General features: G+C 44.4%; 2 protein-coding genes across 2 annotated transcripts in view; one reads left to right on the forward strand and one right to left on the reverse strand.

Moving 5' to 3' along the window:
• Positions 1–12,627, forward strand: part of LOC119175879 (RRP12-like protein) — a 101,432-nt gene extending 88,805 nt beyond the window's left edge. The window contains exons 28-32 of the mRNA XM_037426898.2: positions 9,626–9,687; positions 11,922–11,994; positions 12,074–12,108; positions 12,189–12,268; positions 12,452–12,627. Of these exons, the coding sequence (XP_037282795.2) occupies positions 9,626–9,687; positions 11,922–11,994; positions 12,074–12,108; positions 12,189–12,268; positions 12,452–12,491 (290 nt within the window). The 3' untranslated portion in view covers positions 12,492–12,627. The remainder of the gene's footprint in view (positions 1–9,625; positions 9,688–11,921; positions 11,995–12,073; positions 12,109–12,188; positions 12,269–12,451) is intronic.
• Positions 12,628–15,578: 2,951 nt separating this feature from the next.
• On the reverse strand, positions 15,579–21,746 carry Vps24 (vacuolar protein sorting 24). The gene is made up of 6 exons (XM_037426897.2): positions 21,385–21,746; positions 21,246–21,306; positions 20,972–21,151; positions 20,773–20,894; positions 19,495–19,609; positions 15,579–15,786 (listed from the first exon to the last, which is right to left on the reverse strand). Exons 1-6 carry the CDS (start codon positions 21,427–21,429, stop codon positions 15,644–15,646), a joined length of 666 nt encoding a protein of 221 aa, XP_037282794.1. The 5' UTR covers positions 21,430–21,746; the 3' UTR covers positions 15,579–15,643.
• Between the last annotated feature and the right edge of the window lie 724 nt (positions 21,747–22,470).

Raw genomic sequence — 22,470 nt, forward strand, 5'->3', positions numbered from 1 at the left:
CAACACTTAGAGGACCTTTGTTAGTGTTCATGACATCTGCTATGCCTGTGGCAGCCTGCAATTTACTCATCTTGCTTTAGTTACCCCAGTCATCAGGAAGAAAACTTTGAGAAGCTTTTGTCTTAGGAAAAGATATAAAAAAATTGGCCCCGTATTTGCATGTTACACTGCAAATGTCATCCGAAGATGATAGTCTTGCATCTGGAGAGATTGAACAAAACATTTATTTGATGTTCTGCGCAAGCAAATCGGTGAATGGTATTCTGGAGGCGCTGCATTAGAGTGCCTCGAGTGTGTAGCAGAGGTGAACGAGCACATCAAGTCACGTCACACGCGAGGCATAAGCGTTATCTGACAGTTATCTTGAAAAACGACGCGTGCGGCGTACGCGCCCGTCTCGGAGGTGAAAAGGCGTAGAACACAAGGCGACGAGTATGTGCCACCACCGTGTCGACTTGGTAAAGCGTTAGAAACACATGCCTTTCCGTGCAAGCGTTGCATAGTTAGCACAGCGTGATAAACGCTACTGTCTTCAGAATTACTTACGTATGACTTTTCTAGTGAAAAAACACACAGAATATTGATGTGTTGTTCCCAAAAAAAGAGTATCGGTCCCCAAAAAAGAATATCGTCTTTAAAGTATGCTGCGCTCATTGAATAGCATCGCCGGGCACATAACATCCTTGCTATTTCTCATACGCTGTGCACCATTGGTTGGGATTGGTGGAGGGAGTTCACAGTGCTCCATAGCCCTACATATCAGTTTACAGGTGTGGAGCTACTGTCGAGCATCAAGCTGCTTGCATATATGCCGTCTGCACGTAATTGTGTTTTGAGCGTGTGCAGTTATACCTTACTCTACACATATTTAGTATAACAAGCCTCGCACTCTAGCTCAAGAGTCTGTAGATCAGCTTCCACCTCTTCGCATTATGCTATGAGCACCTTGCATGTGAACTTGTGGGCTTGTGCTCTGTCATCCTTCTTTGCTTGCGTTTTCTGCCCATTCTTTAAGATGCATACCTTGCATACCAAGCATTTTGCGATTGACACAGCACACAAACATATACAGTCGAGCCCGCTTATAATGAACCTGAGTGAGACGCGTCATCCATTCGCTGTATCTCAAAGTTTGTAGAAAATGAGACACAGCTTTAAAGAAAGTTATGAGTGAAAAGTCAAATATTTTTCCACATAAAAAAAGTCTGTGATGCATGTGTTTCGAATAGCAGAAGCAATAAGACAGCGTGCTCTTCGGAGGTCTGTGGCATATACAAGCTGCCTGAGCCAAGGGCTATAAGCACGCTTGTGGGCACTGGCTCCAAAGTTTCGTTGTCTTCACCATCCAATTACTCCAAATCGCTCTTGCCGTGTGCTTCATTCACAATTCCCTCATTTTTGCACGGTTGCGCAGTGTCAGCATCATTATCAGCCGTAATAAAATTATTGCAATAGATGTCCTGCACGCCCTCCCACGTCAGAGTCGATGCACTGCCCCAAATCGCCGCCGAAGTTGTCCTGTTCTGCATCTAGTTCTGCATATCAGGCTCTGCATCTGGTTCAACGTCGATGACGTCAGCCTCGCGAAAACAGTTTTGCAGACATGTAGCCGTCACTGCCGCCCACGAAGCTCGGACACCACAGGACACCCGAAGTGGCAAGTTGACTGCCGGGCGGTCGACAGGGATGAGCAAGCGTTCAACAACGCGGCACCTGGGACCTGGCTTTGGCGTGGATTACGCCCAAGCCAAGCGGTCACACTTTCTACGTTTTGTTGAGCGGCAGAAAAAAAGCGTGGAAGTCCTCCCGTCCGCCTTCCTGACCACACACGCTCACCAACAGCAAGCAAGACGCGCACGGGCAACGTAGACGCCAGCATGTGTGAAACTTTTCTGGGCCCATTTCCAGTCCGAAAATGAAATTTCTGAATTCGAACCAGCGTCGCTGAGCAGCTCGAGACAGGCGGAGTTGTCGTAAAGCGCTAGCTACCTTGAAAGCCAAAACAAATGGGAAGAAGACAGGTCGGGTAGCTTGCTTGCAGGGTCCACGAAACGCGTAACTCGTACGTAGGAAAACTTGGGAGAGTAGACTGTGTGTGCGCAGAGCTCAGAGAATTGCATTGTGGCGCCGGCGTTGCGTGGCCCCTTCGACTTCGATAATTCAAGATTCGTTCCTTGTAAAAGCCGTTTTTACGCTTCCGAATGTGTGTGGAGGGAGCGAGAACAGGTCCAAAACATGGAACGAATCGTGAATGATCAAAGTCGGAGGGGTAGTGTAAGTGCGTGCACTGGAAAGATACGACACTGATGCAGACAAGACCCAGACGCAGACCATGTTGGCAAATGATCTGGTCACTCCAGGCCAGCGACGCCAACAATAGTGTACCAAAAACTGAGAGGTGACGGCACCATCATCGCAGAAGTGTGGGTAGGGGATTGGCGGCGCGTATACAAATACATGCAGCGGCACTTTGCTGCGTGTGGTTTGAGCCGATTGGCGGTGAATAAAATTAATTGATCATCGGCCTCATGTCGATGATCGTGAAGCACGACCGTTCGCATTCGTTAGTGACACCTCCAATATTTTGGAATCAAAGGGCAAGCAGTACAGCCGCCTGCATAATATATAGGACTAGAAATTGCTGTGCTCGCAAAGGCAGATTTACTCCTCTCTGCCGAATCGGCGCATGAAGCCTATGCAACGTTACTTTTATTGCAGAGTGAAGCGCATTCTGGGTTTTTCATAAATGTGTTGTTATGAGATAAGCTTTGGGTAGCAAGCTCTACAAGTGGTGTGAGAAATGCTGGTTAGGGCTGCAAGGAAGTGTACGCAATTGACATGGCACACAAACATGTATTCTGATTAGACTGGTGCGAATAGTGAATTTTAGATTCGAAGCGAATTAGAACTTAAATTACGCAACTAACAAAAACAAGTGATGTACACAATTGTGTTCATCAATTGTGTACATTTGGGCATTTTGGTTGGTGGGTAACCTAAGTCAGCAATAAACTTTTTTTCATGTAGCAGCTGTTGCATTAATTGGTTCGTGGGTGGAAGTTCGATCAGCTGCTCACAGGTGAATGGTACTTGCATAGCTTTGACATCATGCTTGATACGGTCGAATTCATTCATCAGTGTCGTCTCGACAATGTTTAGTCATCTTTTCGGCACTCTACTCGCTTCTCCAAATGCTTTGACATTCATTTCAATGGTGTGCACTGTGGGTAATCCTAGCTTCTTAAAGATGTCTTCTCTAATGAATGTCCGCTGGCTTTCATGGTCAAATACATCCCTGGTAAAGCATGAGTCGCTTTCAGTTATGAACCATGCATGAAATGTCTGTAGTAGGACCGCATTTCTTTTATGTTGCAATGATGGTTTATTCGCTTTCACATTCGAAATAGGGGCCCTTGCTTCATTTGAGTGCTTCTTTTAAGCCTATTCGGGGTTGCAAACAACTGTTGCGTGCCTTCCATTGCACTTATAGCAAGTTACACGACGGTGGCAATCTTTAGACAGATGTCCTATGATGGTGCACTTGAAGCACCTGCCAGCCTTTGCTAGGCGGTTCTTCCTTTCATGCAAAGTAATGTCGGATGTGCATGACTGTAATGAGTGCAGCAGAAAGGCAAAATAAGTAGGTACCTTTTTCAATCCTTGTGTGGCTGATCAAAGCAGACACCGTAGATTGTGCCTCGTGAAGCGTGCCTTGTCGGTGATCTCGAGCACCACGACCGCAGGCGTCTACAAAAGCGATTCCGTTACGAGCCTCCACGTCCATGCGCATGTAATCGAGTAGCTCCCGAAGTTCTGTCTCTTAACGTCATACCTGCCAGGTCTCCCGATTTGCCCGAGAGACTCCCGAATTTCGACCGCTTTATACGATTGTACGACCGAGATAGAAATCTCCCGGAAGTGCTCGCGTATTTGTCTCAAAGCGGGCTCTAGTTTGGCAACCTAGTACGAATGCACACGCGCGGAGTGCCGATTGTCATCGCCATCGTTGAAGAGCTCGAATGTGTCTAGTTGACCAAGCGGAGCCGTTGCAAAAGCGAGCGAGCCTGCCAGTAATTCTCCGTGCATGTGAATGCAGCGCCGCCGCTCTGTCAGCTATGAAGCGCAAGGCAGGTGTGGTGGCGCTAGCGTCCGATTCTGCTGTATTTTCCACGCTGATGTCACTGAGTGATAGCACTGACACCGCTGGCACACCGACTTGCCGTTCTTTCTCTGAGCATTGCTTGTATTCTTGTGTCGCGAGCGCTGTTAGCGTGGCTAGCGCTGTGTCGCGTTGCTGTCTGCCATGGCACTCGGCAAAGAGCGAAAAAAATATCTTCAGGTGTTCTTGAAGCAGTATACGACAGAGTTCGGTTGTGTTATTGCCTCGCGGAATGGTGAGCACCATGCGTTCTTCATCATCTGTAAGTGCGACATCAGTATATCTCATGGCGGCAGGACTGACGTGGTTGCGCACGTTTCGTCGAAGAAGCACACCAACAACGTTCAGTGCCAGGAAAAGCAGCATGTAATGCAACAATTTTTCGGTAAGCAAGACAGCGACAATGATGTGATACGTGCGGATTGTTTGTTTATCGCTTTTCTGCTTGAGCACAGCATTCCAATAAGTGTCTCCGACCACGTGGGACCTTTGCTGCGGAAGATGTTTCCAAAATGCGATGTTGCGAAGCGCTACGGCTGTGCTAGAACTAAGACTACAATGATTGTCGGCGAAGTGGCAGGCCATGCACAAGTGTGTGTGTGGTGAGTGCCTTGAAAAGACGAGTTTTTGCGGTTGCCACTGACGGCTCGAACGACAGCCAGGCACAGCTGTACCCCATTGTGGCCATCTTTGCAGAAGAATCGGGCCTTATCGAGAGCAAACTGCTTACTTTAAGCACCCTGGAAGGCCCTTCAATGGGGCGGAACATCGCCAAGTTAATTATGGACAGTTTTGCATCATTGAATGTGCCATTGTCTAATTGCATAGCTTTTTACTGTGACAGTGCCAACGTGATAATGGGCAATAAGAATGGCGTAGCGGCAGCGCTAACCGAGGCCCATGAAAGCATTGTGAAAATTGGATGCCCATGCCATTTAATAAACATAGCGGCTGAAAAGGCAGCTTCTTGTCTCCCAGCGAAGGTGGACGAAGTCCTTGTGGACATTTTTTATTATTTAGAAGGAAGTGCTAAAAGAAAAAGTTCGCTTAAAGAGTTTCACGAACTGCACAATAAAGAGTTTCGCAAGATTCTAAAGCACGTTCCAACCAGATGGCTTTCACTGGGAAAATGCCTGGAAAGGTTCCTATATCAGTGGGCACCGCTCTTGAGTTTTTTCCTTCAAGAAGTGAAAAGAGATGCCACTACAGGGTCCCAATTTCTGACCTACTACGACATTCCCACCACTTCTAAAGCAGCACAATTACATCTGTTTGATAGACTACCATAGCAGAAATGTGCAAAAGGATGACCAAGACTTGGTAATTGGACACCAAGCTAAGTGTGTTATTGAAAAGCTCAAGCCAAGTGACAGAAAGGAATTTTTTGAGGCTGTTAGAAGGTACATGGTTGTTTCATGTGACTACATGTGCCTCAAATTTCCTTTTAGAAACGAGGCTTTGATCAATGCACGTGTTGCGGATATTGAAGCTATGGATAACAATCATTTAAGAATGTCCTTTTCTTTGTTGAGCGGTTTCCAGCATTTTTGCCACAAAATGAGCAAGAGACCAGAGATCGAGCTATTAATGCACTGGAAATAGAATTCGTGAAGATGCAGTCTTTCAAAATTCCTACAAATATACTGGAAGAGGAACGGGCCGATGTGCAGTGGAGAAAAATCTCGCTGCTGAAAGGCGAAGATGGACTTACGAAATTCAGTCGCATTGCTCAAGTGATGCTGGGAATCCTTTCAGTACCGCACAGCAATTCAGAATGTGAGCGGCAGTTCAGCATTGTGAGGAAGACTCGAACAGAGTTCCGCGCTTCCATGTCAGAAAAGACACTTGGGCAACTACTTCAGGCCAAATGTCATAGCCGCGGACTGTGTTATTGACAGGTATATTCTGAGGAGTTTTTGAAGAGGGCCAAATCTGCCACAACAAAAATTGGGCAGTAATGTAATTGCGAGTGACACAGCTTGGACCAGCAAGGCGCTAAGGTTGGACTCCACGTGCAGTTTCTCCGCGCAAAAAAAAACATTCTTTTGGCAAAGTGTTGGAGTGGCAGCGGTGAACTTTGTTATGCCCGACAGTGCTCGAGGACTTCTCGAAAAAGGTGGCTTCAGCCACGTCGAATATTTGATGGTGGTGATGACAGCGGGGTAGGTTGTTGGCGATTTACAAAAACTATACCATTATTGTGCCATGATAACTCCATAAAAATTCAATCTTGAAAAAAAGCGTGTTAAAAATTCCATCCCTCGTGACCCCCCCCCCCCCCCCCCCAGTTGCATCCCCCTAATGCCTGTGCTGCCAACCTGGCAGGTATGCATCGTTGCAAGCGCCTCGACGTTCGTCTGGCGGCTCTGTTGCTTGAAGTACTCTTCCAAGATATCTCCAGGGATTGCTTTTATGAGGACCTCGACGAGCATGGCGGCATAGGACAGCTCCGGGCATCCGAGCACCTTAAGTCCTCTTATTTTCATGTTGACGGTGTCCAACAACTTTACTGGCTTGAGCGTTCGCAGGTTCGCCAAGTATTGTTATTGGATGATCTTTTTGTTTCCAAAGCGGTTTTTCAGAAGGGTGATGGCGTCTTCGTATGTCGTCGATGGCCGTTGATATCAGCCTGTCCAATCACTAGGCTCTTCAAATAGTGGAACCGTTCGATGTTCGATACACTGCGGGTTTTGTGAACCGCGTACCCGAACATATCCCAGGAAGGTTGCCACTGCGTTGAGCTTTTGTTGAAGTGAAGCAGCTCAAGTTAAAGTAGACGAGAGCCGACGAGCCCGTGTCTCATCTGATCTCCAGAGACACACATTCCTGAAGTGGTGATACCTTCGCTCTCGATGTTGGTTGCCTCACTGTTGAGAATTCTCGATGTCGACCCCTTCAGCTCCTCCATGTGGTGACTCAGCAATGACACCGCAGCAGCAGCGTTGTTCTCATATTCTGCTAGGAGGGATAATCTTCTGCGGCTTAATCGTTGGTTAGGTGTGCTTCCAGCTCTAAGTTGAGCGCTCGCAGGCCTTCGTTGCATGCCTTTAGCCTGTCGTGCACCACACAAAGTTCCGATGGGGTGAACTGGTTGGTGGTCTATCAGTTGCCGTGCTTTGTTTCGTAAGTGCGTGTGCAGAGCTCGCTGAGTCGTTCGCTTGCCTGTGATGCGATACATCTTCATTGCGGCCCCGCCGCGGTGGTCTACTGGCTAAGGTACTCGGCTGCTAACCCGCAGGTCGTGTGATCGAATCCCGGCTGCGGCGGCTGCATTTTCGATGGAGGCGGAAATGTTGTAGGCCTGTGTGCTCAGATTTAGGTGCACGTTAAAGAACCCCAGGTGGTCGCAATTTCCAGAGCCCTCCACTACGGCGTCTCTCATAATCGTATGGTGGTTTTGGGACGTTAAACCCTACTTATCGATCATCTTCATTGCGGGCGAAGTCCTTGCATCGGGTCGCTTGAATCGCAAAGTCCCAGGTTTCTCGGCACTTTAAAATGTTTAAGAAAGGTGTCTTCGCCGGTAGAGTGGAGCAAAACAATGGCTTTATTCACTTGGAGAGATAAGATAACAAACACATTCATGACAAACAAAATGTTCGTTCAGCACACACCAGGCACGAGCTCTCCTCTTGTGCCCACTTCGTTGTCTTCTTGAATGAATATTCAACAGGGCTGAAGTAGTTAATGTGTAGGTATATTTATTGGGCTTTTTTTGCATGTTATGCGAAGACAAACTGTTTTTTCATTGTTTGAAACCATGCCTTACCTCTCACACCATGATTTTATGTTCTGAAAACTTATTTCAAGGTCTGGCTGGTTATGCACTGAAGATATTTCGTGAATTAAAACGGTCATCTGCAAACAGTCTTATCTGTGTACTAGGTATAACAACAAGGACAGCGTCATTTATATAAAGAAAAAGAATTGTTTTCAAATTTGCATGTTACACCGCAAATGTCGTCGAAAGACGATAGTCTTGCGTCTGGACAGAGTGAACAAAACGTTTGTTTGATGTTCTGTGCAATAAAATCGGTGAATGGTATTCTGGAGGCGCCGCGTTAGAGTGCCTCGAGCGTGTAGCGGAGGTGAACGAGCGCATCGAGGCACGTTAGACACAAGCGCCATCTGGCAGTTATCTTCGAAAACGAAGGCGTGCAGCCTGCGGAGAAAGATGCGCACCAGTTCGGAGGTGATAAGGTGTAGAATGCAAAGCGACGGGCAGGTGCCACCACTGTGACGTCGTAGTAAAGTGTTGGAAATACTCTTTTTGAGCATCGCGTTGCACTGTCAGCGCAGCGCGATAAACACTACATTCCTTAGAGTGTCTTGTGTATGCTTTTTCTAGTATAAAGGCAGACATACAAAACAACGAAGTGTTGTTGTGGCACCTCAGATATGCACAATAATTGCTTCTTAATTGACAATCGCGCAGCTATGAACGCTAAACCTTGAGCAATATTGGTGGGCGCTGCGGATGGGGTTAGCCGTTTGATGCAGTTCGAGGTATCGTTAGGGCAGACAAACAGACCAATGTACAGATAGACACAGACCAAAATTTTTTCGTCGAAGGTCCCCAAGAAAGACTATCGTCTTTAAAATAACAATGGCCCCAGAGCAGCCAATGTTACTGGAAGACAGCTTGAGTCTTTACTTTCAACTGACAAACTGCACCTGATTAGAAAGATAGGCTGCTATCCAAGAAACTGTAATGTTTGGAACATTGTAATCTTAAAGTTTCTGAATGACTGTATAATGAACTACTCTGTTGAATGCCTTACTGAAATCTAAAAAATGAGGCACACCCCTTTGCGACTGTCCCTGTTCGGTCTTTGTGTCCTTGTCTTTATTTGTGCACACTAGTTTACTTTGAAGCAACCCTATATCTTGATCATGTAATTGAGTGCAGTTTCAAGGAGTCCGTAGCTTGTGAATAATACAAGTGAATGCCCCCAGCATGACAACTGAATGCATGGGCACTTGATGTTTGGGTGTTGATCAATAAGTGTAGCTTCTCTAGGTTCCTGAGTTAGGCCAGCTATACTTCCACTCCTGTGTGCTCTCTCGCTATGACAAATTTTATAACGTGGTAGAAATATTAGGTCATCTGTAACCTGACTATGTAACCATGTCTTCATAATGATGTTTTACATGAGGGTCGTGTAGGAGCAACTGAATTGTGGGTGAAGTGGATTTGCAGTTTTGCATGTTTCATTGTACATGCCAGCATTATCGCAAGAACTAATGTCATGCCAACAATCTGGTTAGAATATTCAGAAAAAGGTTCCAGTACATCCAGGCGAAGGCAGTGCTGAATAATGTGCAAGTTTTAGCCAGGAATACACATTCACAAGGAAAAAGAAAGTGTGCTAGTGTTATGAAGCTGTAACAACTTAGTAGTTTTCTCTTTTGTGTTCCTTTAAATTGTGTGCAATATGTCACGTATGCACTTCTTGCTTTGTGTAGAGCTATCAAGTGAAGCAGAAGAGGCAGTGAATGATCTTTTGGAAATAATGACCGACCACAAGGTTTGTGATCTTTACCCTCATTGTTGCAGAAGAACTTTCATTCTGTGTGCGAAGATGGCTTATTTATTTAATATAACACGTGCATATATCATCTAAAGAAGTTTAGTGACATATAAAGATACGGCCTGTAATACTTAACTTTGTTGTTAAATGCAAAACATGAGTCAACAGGACATCCGCACTTGTTATCTTAAGGGGGAACATGGCATGTTGAGATATTTGCTGTATTTTATGTCCAACATGCAATAAAGCGACGTAAACTTTAGTTTTTCATGCTGATTTCAAATATGAAAATTTTCTTTTTGTCTGTGTAGACTTGTTTATGAGATACGCAAAATTGGTTTTCTATTGTTATTGGAGATTATAGGAAAAAGACGGTTCAGCAGAAAGTGTATTTTTGGCGCTGTTACTCTGGGGCAACAGCACCAAAACTATTTTTTGCTGCAAACACACCCTGCTGGGCGACACTTCTGGCACTATACGTAGTAAGAGACTGACACTACCAAGCATCTTGTGCTTTAAACAAATGTGTAGAGATACACGCATAGTCTTTTTGTAGTGTTTGTTGCAGCGTCTGACAGGTGGTAGACAAAGCTCCGCACACGGAAGCAAATTTATTCGACAACGCCTGCAACATCAATGCGGCATTTGTTGTACTTTAAATGGCTCAGAATGCATTGAGAATTCATGAGAATGCTGGTTAGTGTGGTCGCATGTTACATAAGAAAGAAAATCTTTATACCAAATGTGTTGTTGCTCACGAGCAACGTTGGGCATATATATGCGGGAGTATAAGCAGATATTGGAAGGTGTGGTTGTAGTAATTTACTGAGTGTAGAACTGCTATGTCTGCATGGATTGATGCCCTTTTTATTTTCAAAATATTAAATCTGAAAAGATAGTAAAAGAGAAAGTATGTTCTCTTGTTTAGCTTTGAAATATTTTTTCTAGGCTACCTGACTCATGGCCAGTCCCCCAGGACAGGTGTAAGCCAAAATTTTGCGATCTACATGTGCATCTCATTGTTGGATGGTGCAACGTGCATCTACACCTTATTCCAGGCCATTACTGCTGCAAAGCATTCCATGTGAAGTAGTACCATAGGTGCTCACAGTTGCTCAGGAGCTACGACTCGTTACACTCCCATAAATAATCATTTTCTGAAAGCGTTATTGGCAATTTTATTTCCTTATGCAGACCAGAGTTTTGTTGGGGAGTGAGAGAGAAAACTTTTTATTATGTAAATTCAAAGAAAATGGGGAGGTTTTCTATTCCAGGACACCTATGGCAACCTCTGCGACAGCCCAGGTCCGCTGAACGAGCGCCCAGCAGATCAGGGGGCGCTGTGCCTTCCCACTGCTCTGGTGGTATAGGTAGACCGAAGGATTGGATGGAGGGGAGGGAAGTAGGCGGCGCTGCACTCTACAGTAATGTGAAAAGTTGTGGAGATAGCCCCCAGAGCCTAATGGAAAAGAAGCAGCAACAGTTTGTGGCGGCGGGCAGTAGGTTCGACGACTCTCGACCTTTGGCCCCCTGTTTGTCACGCGTGGGACGTCGTCTTCCAAGTCTACATCTCTCTCTCATCCCCCATGATCATTCAAACAAACTTTTGGGTATCAGAGGGTTAATGAGATGTTGCATTAGGGGTGGAGTTTATGAAGTGAACCAAGATATTGATAATAGTGATTACATACTAAATTGGTAAGCTTTTTTAAGCAGTCCCTGGTTGAAGCTTCCCTTTCATATTATTAGAATGATTATATCCTAACCCTAGCAACATCAATTTTATGTAAAGTGGTACTCAAGCATATTCTACATATGGGTATTATAGCTCATTTGGCCCCGCCGCGGTGGTCTAGTGGCTAAGGTACTCGGCTGCTGACCCGCAGGTCGCGGGTTCAAATCCCGGCTGCGGCGGCTGCATTTCCGATGGAGGCGGAAATGTTGTAGGCCCGTGTGCTCAGATTTGGGTGCACGTTAAAGAACCCCAGGTGGTCGAAATTTCCGGAGCCCTCCACTACAGCGTCTCTTTTAAACATATGGTGGTGTTGGGACGTTAAACCCCACATATCAGTCAATTATAGCTCATTTGAATTCTAATTCTACAATTATGTCCTGCCAACACTCACTTCTTGTGAGATTTTTTTTTGTGTTACATATAGCAAAGGTTTCATTTTGATTTTTTTTCCGCTTTATAAAGTTTTTCCGAACTTTTTTTACTTGCCTTGTTACAGACGAAAAAACGTAATGCACCTTCCAATTCAGATGGAGAAGGTACATCAGGAGCAGGAGAAGGAGCAGCCAGCGGTACGTTTTCATGAAATCAAGCGACTATAATTCTGCAGTAAATTTGATTGGCCTAACTTTGCATGCTTTATTGTTATAGGTGCTGGACCTTCCAAAAAGAAAAAAACTCGAAAGGTATGAAATTGAAACATGGTTCTTAAGTTGTTTTTAACATTTGAAAAGATATACTGACCCGTGCTCAATTTCTTGCACAGACATCTGACGAGGATCCAAGAAAGAGCAAGTTTGAGCCCTATGCATACCTGCCATTGAACCGGAAGCAGTTAAACAAAAGGTGGGCTTGGGTAATCAGTTGTGTTGAACTTACTGAAGTGCTAAATGCATGCAATTGCAGTTCTGACAAATCTGGCATTAAATCTGAAGGGATGTGTCACACGTCAGCATCAAATACTTGTCTCCTTGATGCCCTGTCCATACCTATTGCTAAGTGCTTTTGTATATTTGCGATTTCATCCAGGTCCAAGAAGACATCTACAGCATTCAAAGGAGTGCTCTGAGAAGTGCAGACAGGCGGATGAAAAGGACAGAAGGCTAGAGCAAGCAGTGTCAAGAAAACAAATTTTTTTTAAATTTTAATTTATTTAGCAGTTTATTTATTGTACAAAAAGTTCAATAAAAACTTGTGTGTTTCAATTAGTGTCTGAATAGATGTGATGCAGTCAGCGTTTTATACTTGTCCTCTGCTTTTCTTCTATGGGCCTTCTATGGGCCTGAGGCCAAGGGGCTTCAGGCTCCTGCTATTAGGACAAAGACCTTTCCTTCTTTTTTTTTAATATTTAGATTTACACAGCAAATTAATGCCAGAAGGCTGAATTTTGTTTGAAAATGCATCCAGAAGACAATGTTCATTGAAGACCAACTTTTATTCAACAGTGCACAAGTCTGCAGAATGGACAACCTAAGGCTTGCAAATGTTCATTGTCAATATATTATTAGTGAAAGTTCAACTCTAGCAATGAATAAAACTAGAAAACTGGAACTGCCATTGCTCAAGCAGGCTGCTCCTCTGCTTCAGCGGAAAAGTCTGCTGGTAGAACCACACATGTTCATAGATATTGCAACCTCAACAGCCCTTGAAGGGGCATAAACTTTATTGTGGCAATCTTTTTGTTCCCGATGCTGAACTTGTTAATTATAGCCTTCGCAGAACGACAAGGCTGAGTTCCCTGACGCGGCTGTGTAAATCCATGCTTTCTGGATGAAAAGGACAGTGGCAGTTAGTCATATGAAGCCATATAGTAGCGAAGCCACAAGTGTGACGATTTCAGTGAATGAATTGCCTCCAATAAGAAACTGCTAGCTCGTCGAGAGCAGCAGTGAACCATTGAGACCAAAAATGCACAGAATGCCCCCATTGCTAGTTGTGGCACTAGAAGCCTCTATGCTTAGTGTGCTTTGCTGCAATTGAAATAGTGGTGCTACTTGCTAGCATGCATTACTTTATGACATTGCCATGAAAAGATGTGATCGAGACCACGAATGTACAGAATGCCTTTGTTACCTGTTCTGGCACGCCTCTGTGTTATCTATACGTGGCGACAACTTTTCTGGGCATTGGAGCGAAGGCTACAGAGCCAAATTGCTTAAATCCTACCGCCAGTGAATGTATAGGTTAGGTTATGTATAAAATTGAAACGTTTTTTGGCTTGCTTATGACATTTGAAAAACTATACTGACCTGTGCTCAATTTCATGCACAGACATCTGACCATATTTTCAACGTGATATATAAATGTTCCTCCTTTATTTTCTACAAGATGGGACGCAGCTCACACCAGTAAGATATTTTTGTAATTCTTTCGATTTAACAGTTGTGACTTAGCGTTTTTGAATGCGTGAGAAAGTCTCGCCTTTTTACGTGCATCTCAAACGCTAAGCGGCGTCTGCGCCTACATAAAACGCAGATGGTGCGCCCCCCTCACTTTCCGCAGCGTTACGAGAAGCGGGCCATAACGGACTACTTTGCGTAGTGCTAAGTGCTAAATGTGCAGAAGTTCCACCTCCATAGCTTTCCCTTTAGTGCCAAGAAAAGTTGTCACTAAGTGTAATGTATGTTTATTTGTAATGCTCAAAAATGACAAAATGTGGCTACTTGACCTTGCCTGTCTTGATCTAAGAAGCTGCACACAACCACAGCCATTTTTCTTTTTTCCGGTATTGCAATTTTCACACCAAAGACGGGGCAGCCAAAACGGCAATGCGGAAATTGAGGAAAACAACCTCTCTAGGTGGCAAAAACTGGAGGAAAACCAGGTGGCAAGGCTGATTATTCCACGACCAATTTTTTGCGGCTCGCCGCTTTGCCGCAGCGAATCGGAATGCCGTGCGGTGATTGAGGCATGGCAAGCAGTTGTAATTGCGTTACAATTTTGATCCTTAAAAAAAAGCATTGCCACGTGACAGCAATGTATGTGCAAAAGCGCAAGATGCCCGCCTCTTCTGCCGGGCGACCAGTCGAAAGACATGCGGTCTGAACAGGTCTGAACATGCGGCGAATATAGTCTGCCCTTGACTTTCGCTCTTGCAGAGGATCACTGCTCACGCCACAACGCCAGCGAGCGCACGATGGATCTACCAGTTTTATCGCACATACCATGCACACACGCACGCAGAAGTAAAGGTTATGTCTCCACAAAATAGCGCACCGCGAACCCTTGAGGTGCTGTCGCTGCCACTGCGCGTGCGTCTTGAAAGGTAACCTTGATTGATCTGCAATCAATGTTCCACTACCCAGAATTGTACTATTGTTCCACTGCAACAATTAACGCAGTGGGCCTTTTCTGGGTCTGCAAAGCACCTCGAGTAGAGATACCAACAATTGAAACTGGTGGCCCTTGGCCTCCGAAATTTTCCACAACGCGTTGGTAGGACATCGACCTGCCTTGAGCAGAAGCATTTGCAAGTTTGTGACACAAGATGTCTTTTGGTCTACATTTGTCGCGATTCAGCCACTAAAACTTATGACGCGTGCCTTGTCGACGTCAACGCCCAGACTACCTATCTGAAAAAGGCCCATGAGAGTTTCAAAAATTGTCACTATAGCTCAGGCCAGCCTCTCTACCTTTCTGTAAATAAATTCTCTCTTTTTCTCATCACAATGATGGATCTCCCCCCAGCAAGGATTGCTAGCTTATGAAAAGCAGTGGTTACATAGATACTTGCAAGAGCTGTCGAGACCTAAAAAGCACAGAATGCCCTTGTTCCTTGTCCTGGCACTGAAAGACCCTGTGCTTGGTACTTTTTGTGGTATTGTGATGCTCAAGTGTGAATATCACAATTGTCCTTTGTCAATTAGTGGCGCTCCGAAACGACCAAATGTGTCCTGGGAATGGCCTCAACTTAAGAAGCTATACAGAAATATGGCTATTTTAATTTTTTCTGGTATTGATGCTCAAAAGTAAGAGCAACAATCAAAGGGGAGGGAGCTTGATTTATGTTCCACTACCCAGAACCACACAATAGTGGCTCTGTCACACTTAATAGCAGTGAAAGCACATGAGTTGCGGACACTGTCATCCTGAGGAAGCACAAAGGTACTTCACAGGTTCGCAAGTTGCCAGCAAGCAGTGAACAAGAAATAGCAACTATGACAGCATGGCAAATGGTAGTAACAACCATACTTTGTGTACAAGCCACAGGCCAGCTACAATTCAGCTCCGTAAGGCCTGCAATCGCTCTTGCATCTTGGTCACGTCATCTTCGTCTTCTGCTACAGCAGATGACGGACCAGCTTCTTGGATGTCTTCCGATGGTAAGGACTCTGTGACTGCAGTTGGGGCCTTGCCGAGCTGACCTGAGAAAACATTGCCGTATATAGACGAGTTTTACTACATCTACGTCTGCGAGCATTGGAAGCTAACATGAGTTTACTCTGAAGAGGGTAGTTTCATCTTAGACATTTTTTTTTTTGTTTTATTCCTCCAGTCATTTTGAGCACAGACTTGTGCAGTTTTCTTTCTGCAGATTTCAATTAATTTCTTTTCCTGTAACTCATCTTGTTTGTGGTATAAGTTAACCCTCTATTGTAAGGCTGTCATATATAAAGTGCTTAAATAAAAGTGATATTTAAGATATGGCAACTAGACTAACGACTCGAGATTGAAAGTATGCAAAAGTTTTTTGCTTCTTGGCCTAACCGCAGAGATATTGAGGCCTGAAAATTGAACAGACAAATTTGCTTTTTTGAGAAAAATATGCTGTGTTGTTTGCAAAACACGGCAACCGCAGTGTGCATGTCTTGCAATGCTCATAGAGGCACTCATAAATTGGTAGCAGAGCTTCGAACACAGGTGCTGGCAAATTGTACAGAAGCCTCAAGTAGGCTTCCCATTTTTTGCAGGTTGTGCATTTTAGTAGCACCAAGAATCCGGAAAAATACTTTCAGAAACCAAATACATCATTTTTATTTTTTGACAATTATGCAGTCCTAATTAACAACCCACCCCCTTGATGGAGGCAGACTCCAGTGATTTTTTTAAGCTCTATGGATCTCTGTGAAATTCACTGGCATTCCCTTTGCAAATTTTTGTCATTTATACATAATTACAGGTTTGAGGAATGTGCACATTGCTTCCAATGAATTAATTACCTCAAGCTGTTCTATTTTCTCCCCACAATGACATTTCACACTCTGTGTGATGTTAGCCTTGGCAAAGCAATTGAAGAGATGGAAGAGCCGGTAGACATGTTAGAGAATGCAGCGTTCTAACTGCCGCAGTGATATTGCTAACAGGTGCAACCTTGAGGAAGCTGCTGTGGTCGTATGATACCATGGCTTCTAGTTCTCCATATAGATGTGCAAAATTAGAGGCTATGGATACATCAGTGTACATGATGCGAAGTCCCGTTAGGCGCAATCATGAATTTACCAATGACCAGAAATGTTCATCTGACCACAGCCATGTTAGCATATGGCTATGCGACAGTAGCCGATGTCGACTTTCATAAGACGTGAAGAGACTAGCCATACTCGGTCATAGTGGTAACAAGTTAGCAGCTACAGTGAGCTCTCACCTGTACGAACATCAGTTTCACGAATACTTCAGAATAATGAACTTTTGCAAAATCCCCAGTGGTTTTATTATGCATTCTATGCAAAAAACTTTCAAGTTGAACAAACTTCTGAATAGTTAGTATTTTAGCTGAACTTGATTTGTGGATCCAGACTCATTTTTTATATCAACCAACAAATTTTTGCACTACACAGCACTGGTGTAGCCAATGCGTCCCACCCTCAACTAAATCCCCTATGCATTGGCGGCAGTGGAGCATTGCTTGTGTATGCAGAACCGCCGTGGCAAGGCGGCCGTGCGGGAGTGTAAAACAAGCCACATACGCATCAGTATCTGTGCACAGCTCAGATCAGGAAATTGTTTCCGGTGTTTGTCCGAAACCGAAATAAGAGTGTGACAAATAAGTTGTAATGGCTGAGGTAGGACCAAATCCTGTAAGCAAAGGCTGTAGGATATATTGGAAAGTTGAGAGACTTCATGTCAGCAACAAGCCGTGCCAGAGACAGTGAACAAAAACGTACTTTTCTTGTGCTTTAAGGGCACTAGTCCGAATGAATATTACATGATTATTTCCAAAATAAATTGAATTTCACATGTTTGACTTCATTTCTGCTGTGCATCATGCAGCTCACTTAAGTAAACTATTCCCATGGATCGCTTGAAGTTCACTCAAGTGAGAGTTCTCTCAACTGAACAAACGTTCATTTAACAAATATTGCAGAATAATGAACTTCCAGAAAATCTCTGCCGGTTCTCTTATGCATTCCATACAAATATCTTTCAGTTAAACTTCTGAATAGCGGATATTTCAGGTGAACGAAGTTGATTTATGAACCCGGGCTTATTTTTGTGATCAATTAAGTTTCGCGGTATTCAGCACTGCATAGCCTATGCGTGCCGCCTTCAAATCGCTTGGACATTGGCGGTGGTGCACCAACGCTTCTGCATGCAGCGCCACTGAGGCAGGGCAAGAGACGAAAATGAGCCACGTGTGCTTCAGTACTTACACAGAGTGGTCAGACTTGGAAATCATTTCTCATGTTTATCCCAAACCGAAAGGAATGCGACGAAGTTGTAATAGCTGAGCCAGGTTCAAATCTTTTACCTCCAGCTAAGGCTATTAGACATATTACAATGGACATATTACAAAGAGGAGAGACCTCACGTCACAGCAACCTCTGCAGGAGGCAGCATACAGAAGTGTAGGATCTCTGGACAGCTTTGCTTCTTGCGATTTAAGGTCACCAGTGCAAACGAAAACTGCAGATTTATTTCCAAAATAAATTGCATTTCACACGTCTGACTTTTTTTTCGGCTGTGGCCAATGTTATTTCGTATTCCAGTATATATTCAGTAAGGTGAACTTTCAGTAAAGTGAACTACTTTTTTTAATCCCTTGAAGTTCACTCAGTTAAGAGTTCACAATATCGCCTTTTCTTGTAAGTTCATTCCATCATTATTCATGAGTCATAGTTCCAGAGTTAATACACGTTAAGCAAATCAAGTACATTACAAGGGTGCTGACAAAAATTTTCGAAGCTGAGTTTATTGCACCATAAAAATTTCCTATATCTATGGCAAGTGCAAAGCTTAGTAAATACTGGTATTTTATTTTAACATTAAAAACACTCACATGGTGCACCTAATGACATTAACACTAGCGTAAGGTGGCTACAGTATCGATTCTGGTGGCTTCACGCAACAGTATGGCTAGTTGTCAGGACTTGAGGTACAAATTTAAAATGGTTGCTTACGCATGTGTTGCCAATGAAGTAGACTGGCTGTGGACATGCTACGATATCTTGCGCGAGCATGTGGTAAGCTGTTTTTTCTCTGGACTTACACTTACCAGCACATTTTCTATGCTACTCAGTGCTTGGATATTCATTACACACAAACAGACAATGAAAATTTTAGTGTCGGTACCTCTTTAATACTGCCTACCACTACAGCTTGATACCATTTAATTTAACAATACAAGCTAGAAAGTGGCGGTGCGATTAAATAGCGCTTTCGACTTTACAAGTGTAGCAGTTCGCATGATCAGCACATCACTTCCCTTGCTAGTGAAGGCACGCTACAAAGCCTCAAATGCACTAAATTATCCAAAAATCCCATCATGGATAGACTGGAATGCCTCGCATTTAAGGTTTTGTATGGCATAAAATGCTGCCGCTTTCTGCTGCCTACACGCTGATGTGGTACGAGTGAAATGTGGCACCTGGAAATGCAGAACTTTAGCCTAACTCTCATGATGCTTGGAATATGAAATTTACCTGGTAACCTGAATTTGCATGCATTCTCACAGTTCCCTTTGCTCTTGTAGGCCTCTTTAAATTTAGCTTCTAATCCGGAATCTGCCACTATGGTTCACTTGATCACAAGGCAGTGATTTTGGCACGTGAAGCCATACAAGTTTAAATGGTGCAAGAACTTGTCACTCATGTTACAATATTTTAGTAACATCCAATGGCTTAAACAGTACCAACCTGCGGTCAGCTCCCACAAGACTTTGTCGACTTCCTCCTGTGCCTCTTCTTCCAAGTCATCCTGGTCATCAAGGCCTTCCATGGTATCATCCAACATTTCTTCTATTATTCCTGCCTGAGTTAACAAACTTAATGAATAAACAGCTGCACAGAAGTAACGAGGACAAGAAAGAAATACTTACAAATAGACAGGTACAAGTTAAAGCAAAATTAGGGCATTATGGAAAGTTGGTAGGCAATCCTTTTTAGGCTACTGTATGGAAACAGATGAATATTGTGGTTTCATCATCACGATGATCAGCCTATTTTATGTCCACTGCAGGACAACAACCTTCCCCTACGATCTCCAATTTACCCTGTCCTGTTACAGCCAATTCCATTTTATGTGGTTTAGGCTGCTGAAGAAATATAATATACTTGGTTTTTAAGAAAAAATGTGAGCTGCATCCACAGCCATCACTGTCCTTCCCTACCAGAATTTGCATCAGCGCTCTGTCTGACTAATTCTTGTGACGTCAAGCACCTGTCAACTGCCTTTGCCATACAGACCCATGTTTGTGTTACTGATTTTACACCATTAATTGATTGATTTGTGGGGTTTAACGTCCCAAAACTACCATTTGATTATGAGAGACGCCGTAGTGGAGGGCTCCAGAAATTTTGATTACCTGGGGTTCTTTAACGTGCACCTAAATCTGAGCACACGGGCCTACAACATTTCCGCCTCCATCGGAAATGCAGCCGCCACAGCCGGGATTCGATCCCGCGACATGCGGGTCAGCAGCCGAGTACCTTAGCCACTAGACCACCGTGGCGGGGCCTGGTTTTACACCAGAAGCTTGGGGAACATTCTAGTAAACCTCGTCAAGGACTCTAGCATTTCTTCTCAGCCAAACTCAATGCTTTAGTTAGTTAGGCCCAACCATTAAATTTTCATATGCATAGTCAAGAAAAGGTACTAACAGTTCGAGCGAAAACCAAGTAGCACGACTTGTATTTTACAGGTGAATGATAGCTGCCTCGTGGTTTTGTGGGCGATGACATTTTTTATTGGTTGTACCTGAGGATGGCATCCCTTATCAGGCGTGAACATTCTTGTCCAGAGCGTTTGCTTATGGCAGTCAAGAGATAGGTTTGGGCTGGTGGTTACATACACCAAAGTTCTGAGATAGTCCTTTAATAGACTTTTATGTGTTGACATGCGTCCATCAGTGCATCTGGTATTGCAGATGAGCTGCCAGCGCTTATCTCAACAAGACGTTTAATGACTACACTCACTCGCATCATTTCCTTCGACAGGTCTCGCATCGTCTGTGCTACTTCGGGCACTTTGATCAACTGCTGCATGCTCTTCATAACCTCGGTGCTTCTTTGCATTGAGCCGGCCAACCGAAGGGTAGCTGCAAACAATGTTTTACGGCGCTTACGGGCTGTAAACATACAAGTATTTAGGTGAAGAATCGATGATCCGACTTACCAAGCTGATGGTTCATGCTCATCACGACTGAGTTTAGCTGTGCCTTGGAAGCGTGGATGCGATTGATAGCCTTGCGAGCACGAAGCACCTCCTTAGCAAGTATGAGACAAACCTCCTTGTCATTCTTTTTCGCCGCCTCTTTCAAAGACCTCTTGACACCTTCTTCTTGTCTCTGAATAGCTGTCGAAACAGGTGACAATCACAAGTTACAAATACTACTATAGCCTCCTTGACAAACAACAATATTTTTATGCCACAGTCCTGACACATATACCTCTGATCTGGCGATCCAGCTGGTAACCTTCTTTTCTCAGCTTTGAAGTCCATTCTCGCACCTGGAACGATAAACGTCAACGCTGAGATGACCACTCCCTGAGCGGCGTGCGTGCTTTAAACTTGTACTTTATCGGTACCTGTTCTTTCGGCGATCGCTCTGGCGTTTTTCCAAACAGTCCCATTAGGTACTTCGAACAGCTTAATTTCGAGGCGTTCACATGGACATTTCAAAGTCTGGCTGCATAAGCTATAATTCCGTGTAGTTCACTCCGAAGCTGAGAACTTCGGCAGCAATCACAAAACAGGAAGTAGTTCTATTATAGAGTAATGTATAAAAGGTTACCACAGAACACCTACTAGTTTACTCTATGTTCTCTCTATGCATGGACAATACCTCCTAAAAAAATTATGCCTGAAACGTGAGTGCGCGAACGTGCCGCCCTACCCTCGGATTTTACCCTCTTCCTCCGGTACGGAGGTGAATGCCTGTGGCGGTCGCCTCCTGTGAACACAGCGAAGCTCTGACAGTTGCCTCCGAGCAGCTGTGATATCATGTGACAGAGCGGTACGGAGGCAAGCGGTCCTACGCGGCGGATGGTCGCAACACGTGGTAGGAGGCGTGGCCTCCAAGATTTTGTGCTAGCAGCAAGCTCTCAATTGAAAAGAGAGCCACGTTCTAGGCATACTTCTTCTAGAAGGCGTTGGCATGGAAGAGTATATTACTCTATGGTTCTTCCTCCGTGCTATGGTTTTATGCCGAAATCAATTTGGTCGTGGATGGATGAATTAATATGGATGTACCCTTTAGATTGGGCGGCTGCTAACGTCATCTAGCCGGAATACCACGGAGGAAGGAAATAGTTGTGAGTGGCTGCCTACAACGATTATAGATACTTTGCCTGCCTAGTCGTGTGTGTGCGTGTGTGTGTGTATGGGTGCGCGTTGGAGCGCACAACATTTTGTCCTTTGGCGCTGCGAGCGCCTGCCCTGTGTCAAAAAGAGATTAGGGCCACCTACTCACTTACTGAAACAACAACTAGATTTATCTTTTTTTCCCCTTAAAATAGTGAAGGACTGGAACTTTGCAGTGAATACAAAACGACGACACAGAGAGTAGAAGGACACGAGAGCTAGTGTCCTTCGTGTCCTTCTTGTCTCTGTGTCGTCGTTCTGTCATCATGTAATACCAAATAGCCCAAGCTGCCACACTTCTAAATTTGCAG

Source organism: Rhipicephalus microplus, chromosome X, assembly GCF_043290135.1.
Source record: "Rhipicephalus microplus isolate Deutch F79 chromosome X, USDA_Rmic, whole genome shotgun sequence".
In the NCBI taxonomy this organism is placed as follows: domain Eukaryota; kingdom Metazoa; phylum Arthropoda; class Arachnida; order Ixodida; family Ixodidae; genus Rhipicephalus; species Rhipicephalus microplus.

Excerpts from the sequence above, each read along its gene's own strand:
- Vps24 (XM_037426897.2), bottom strand. The coding sequence starts at position 21,429 with ATGGGACTGTTTGGAAAAACGCCAGAGCGATCGCCGAAAGAACAG. Across the intron at positions 21,307-21,384 it reads AGCGATCGCCGAAAGAACAG|GTGCGAGAATGGACTTCAAA; the intron begins GTACCGATAAAG and ends TTATCGTTCCAG. Across the intron at positions 20,895-20,971 it reads GAGCATGAACCATCAGCTTG|CTACCCTTCGGTTGGCCGGC; the intron begins GTAAGTCGGATC and ends CATTGTTTGCAG.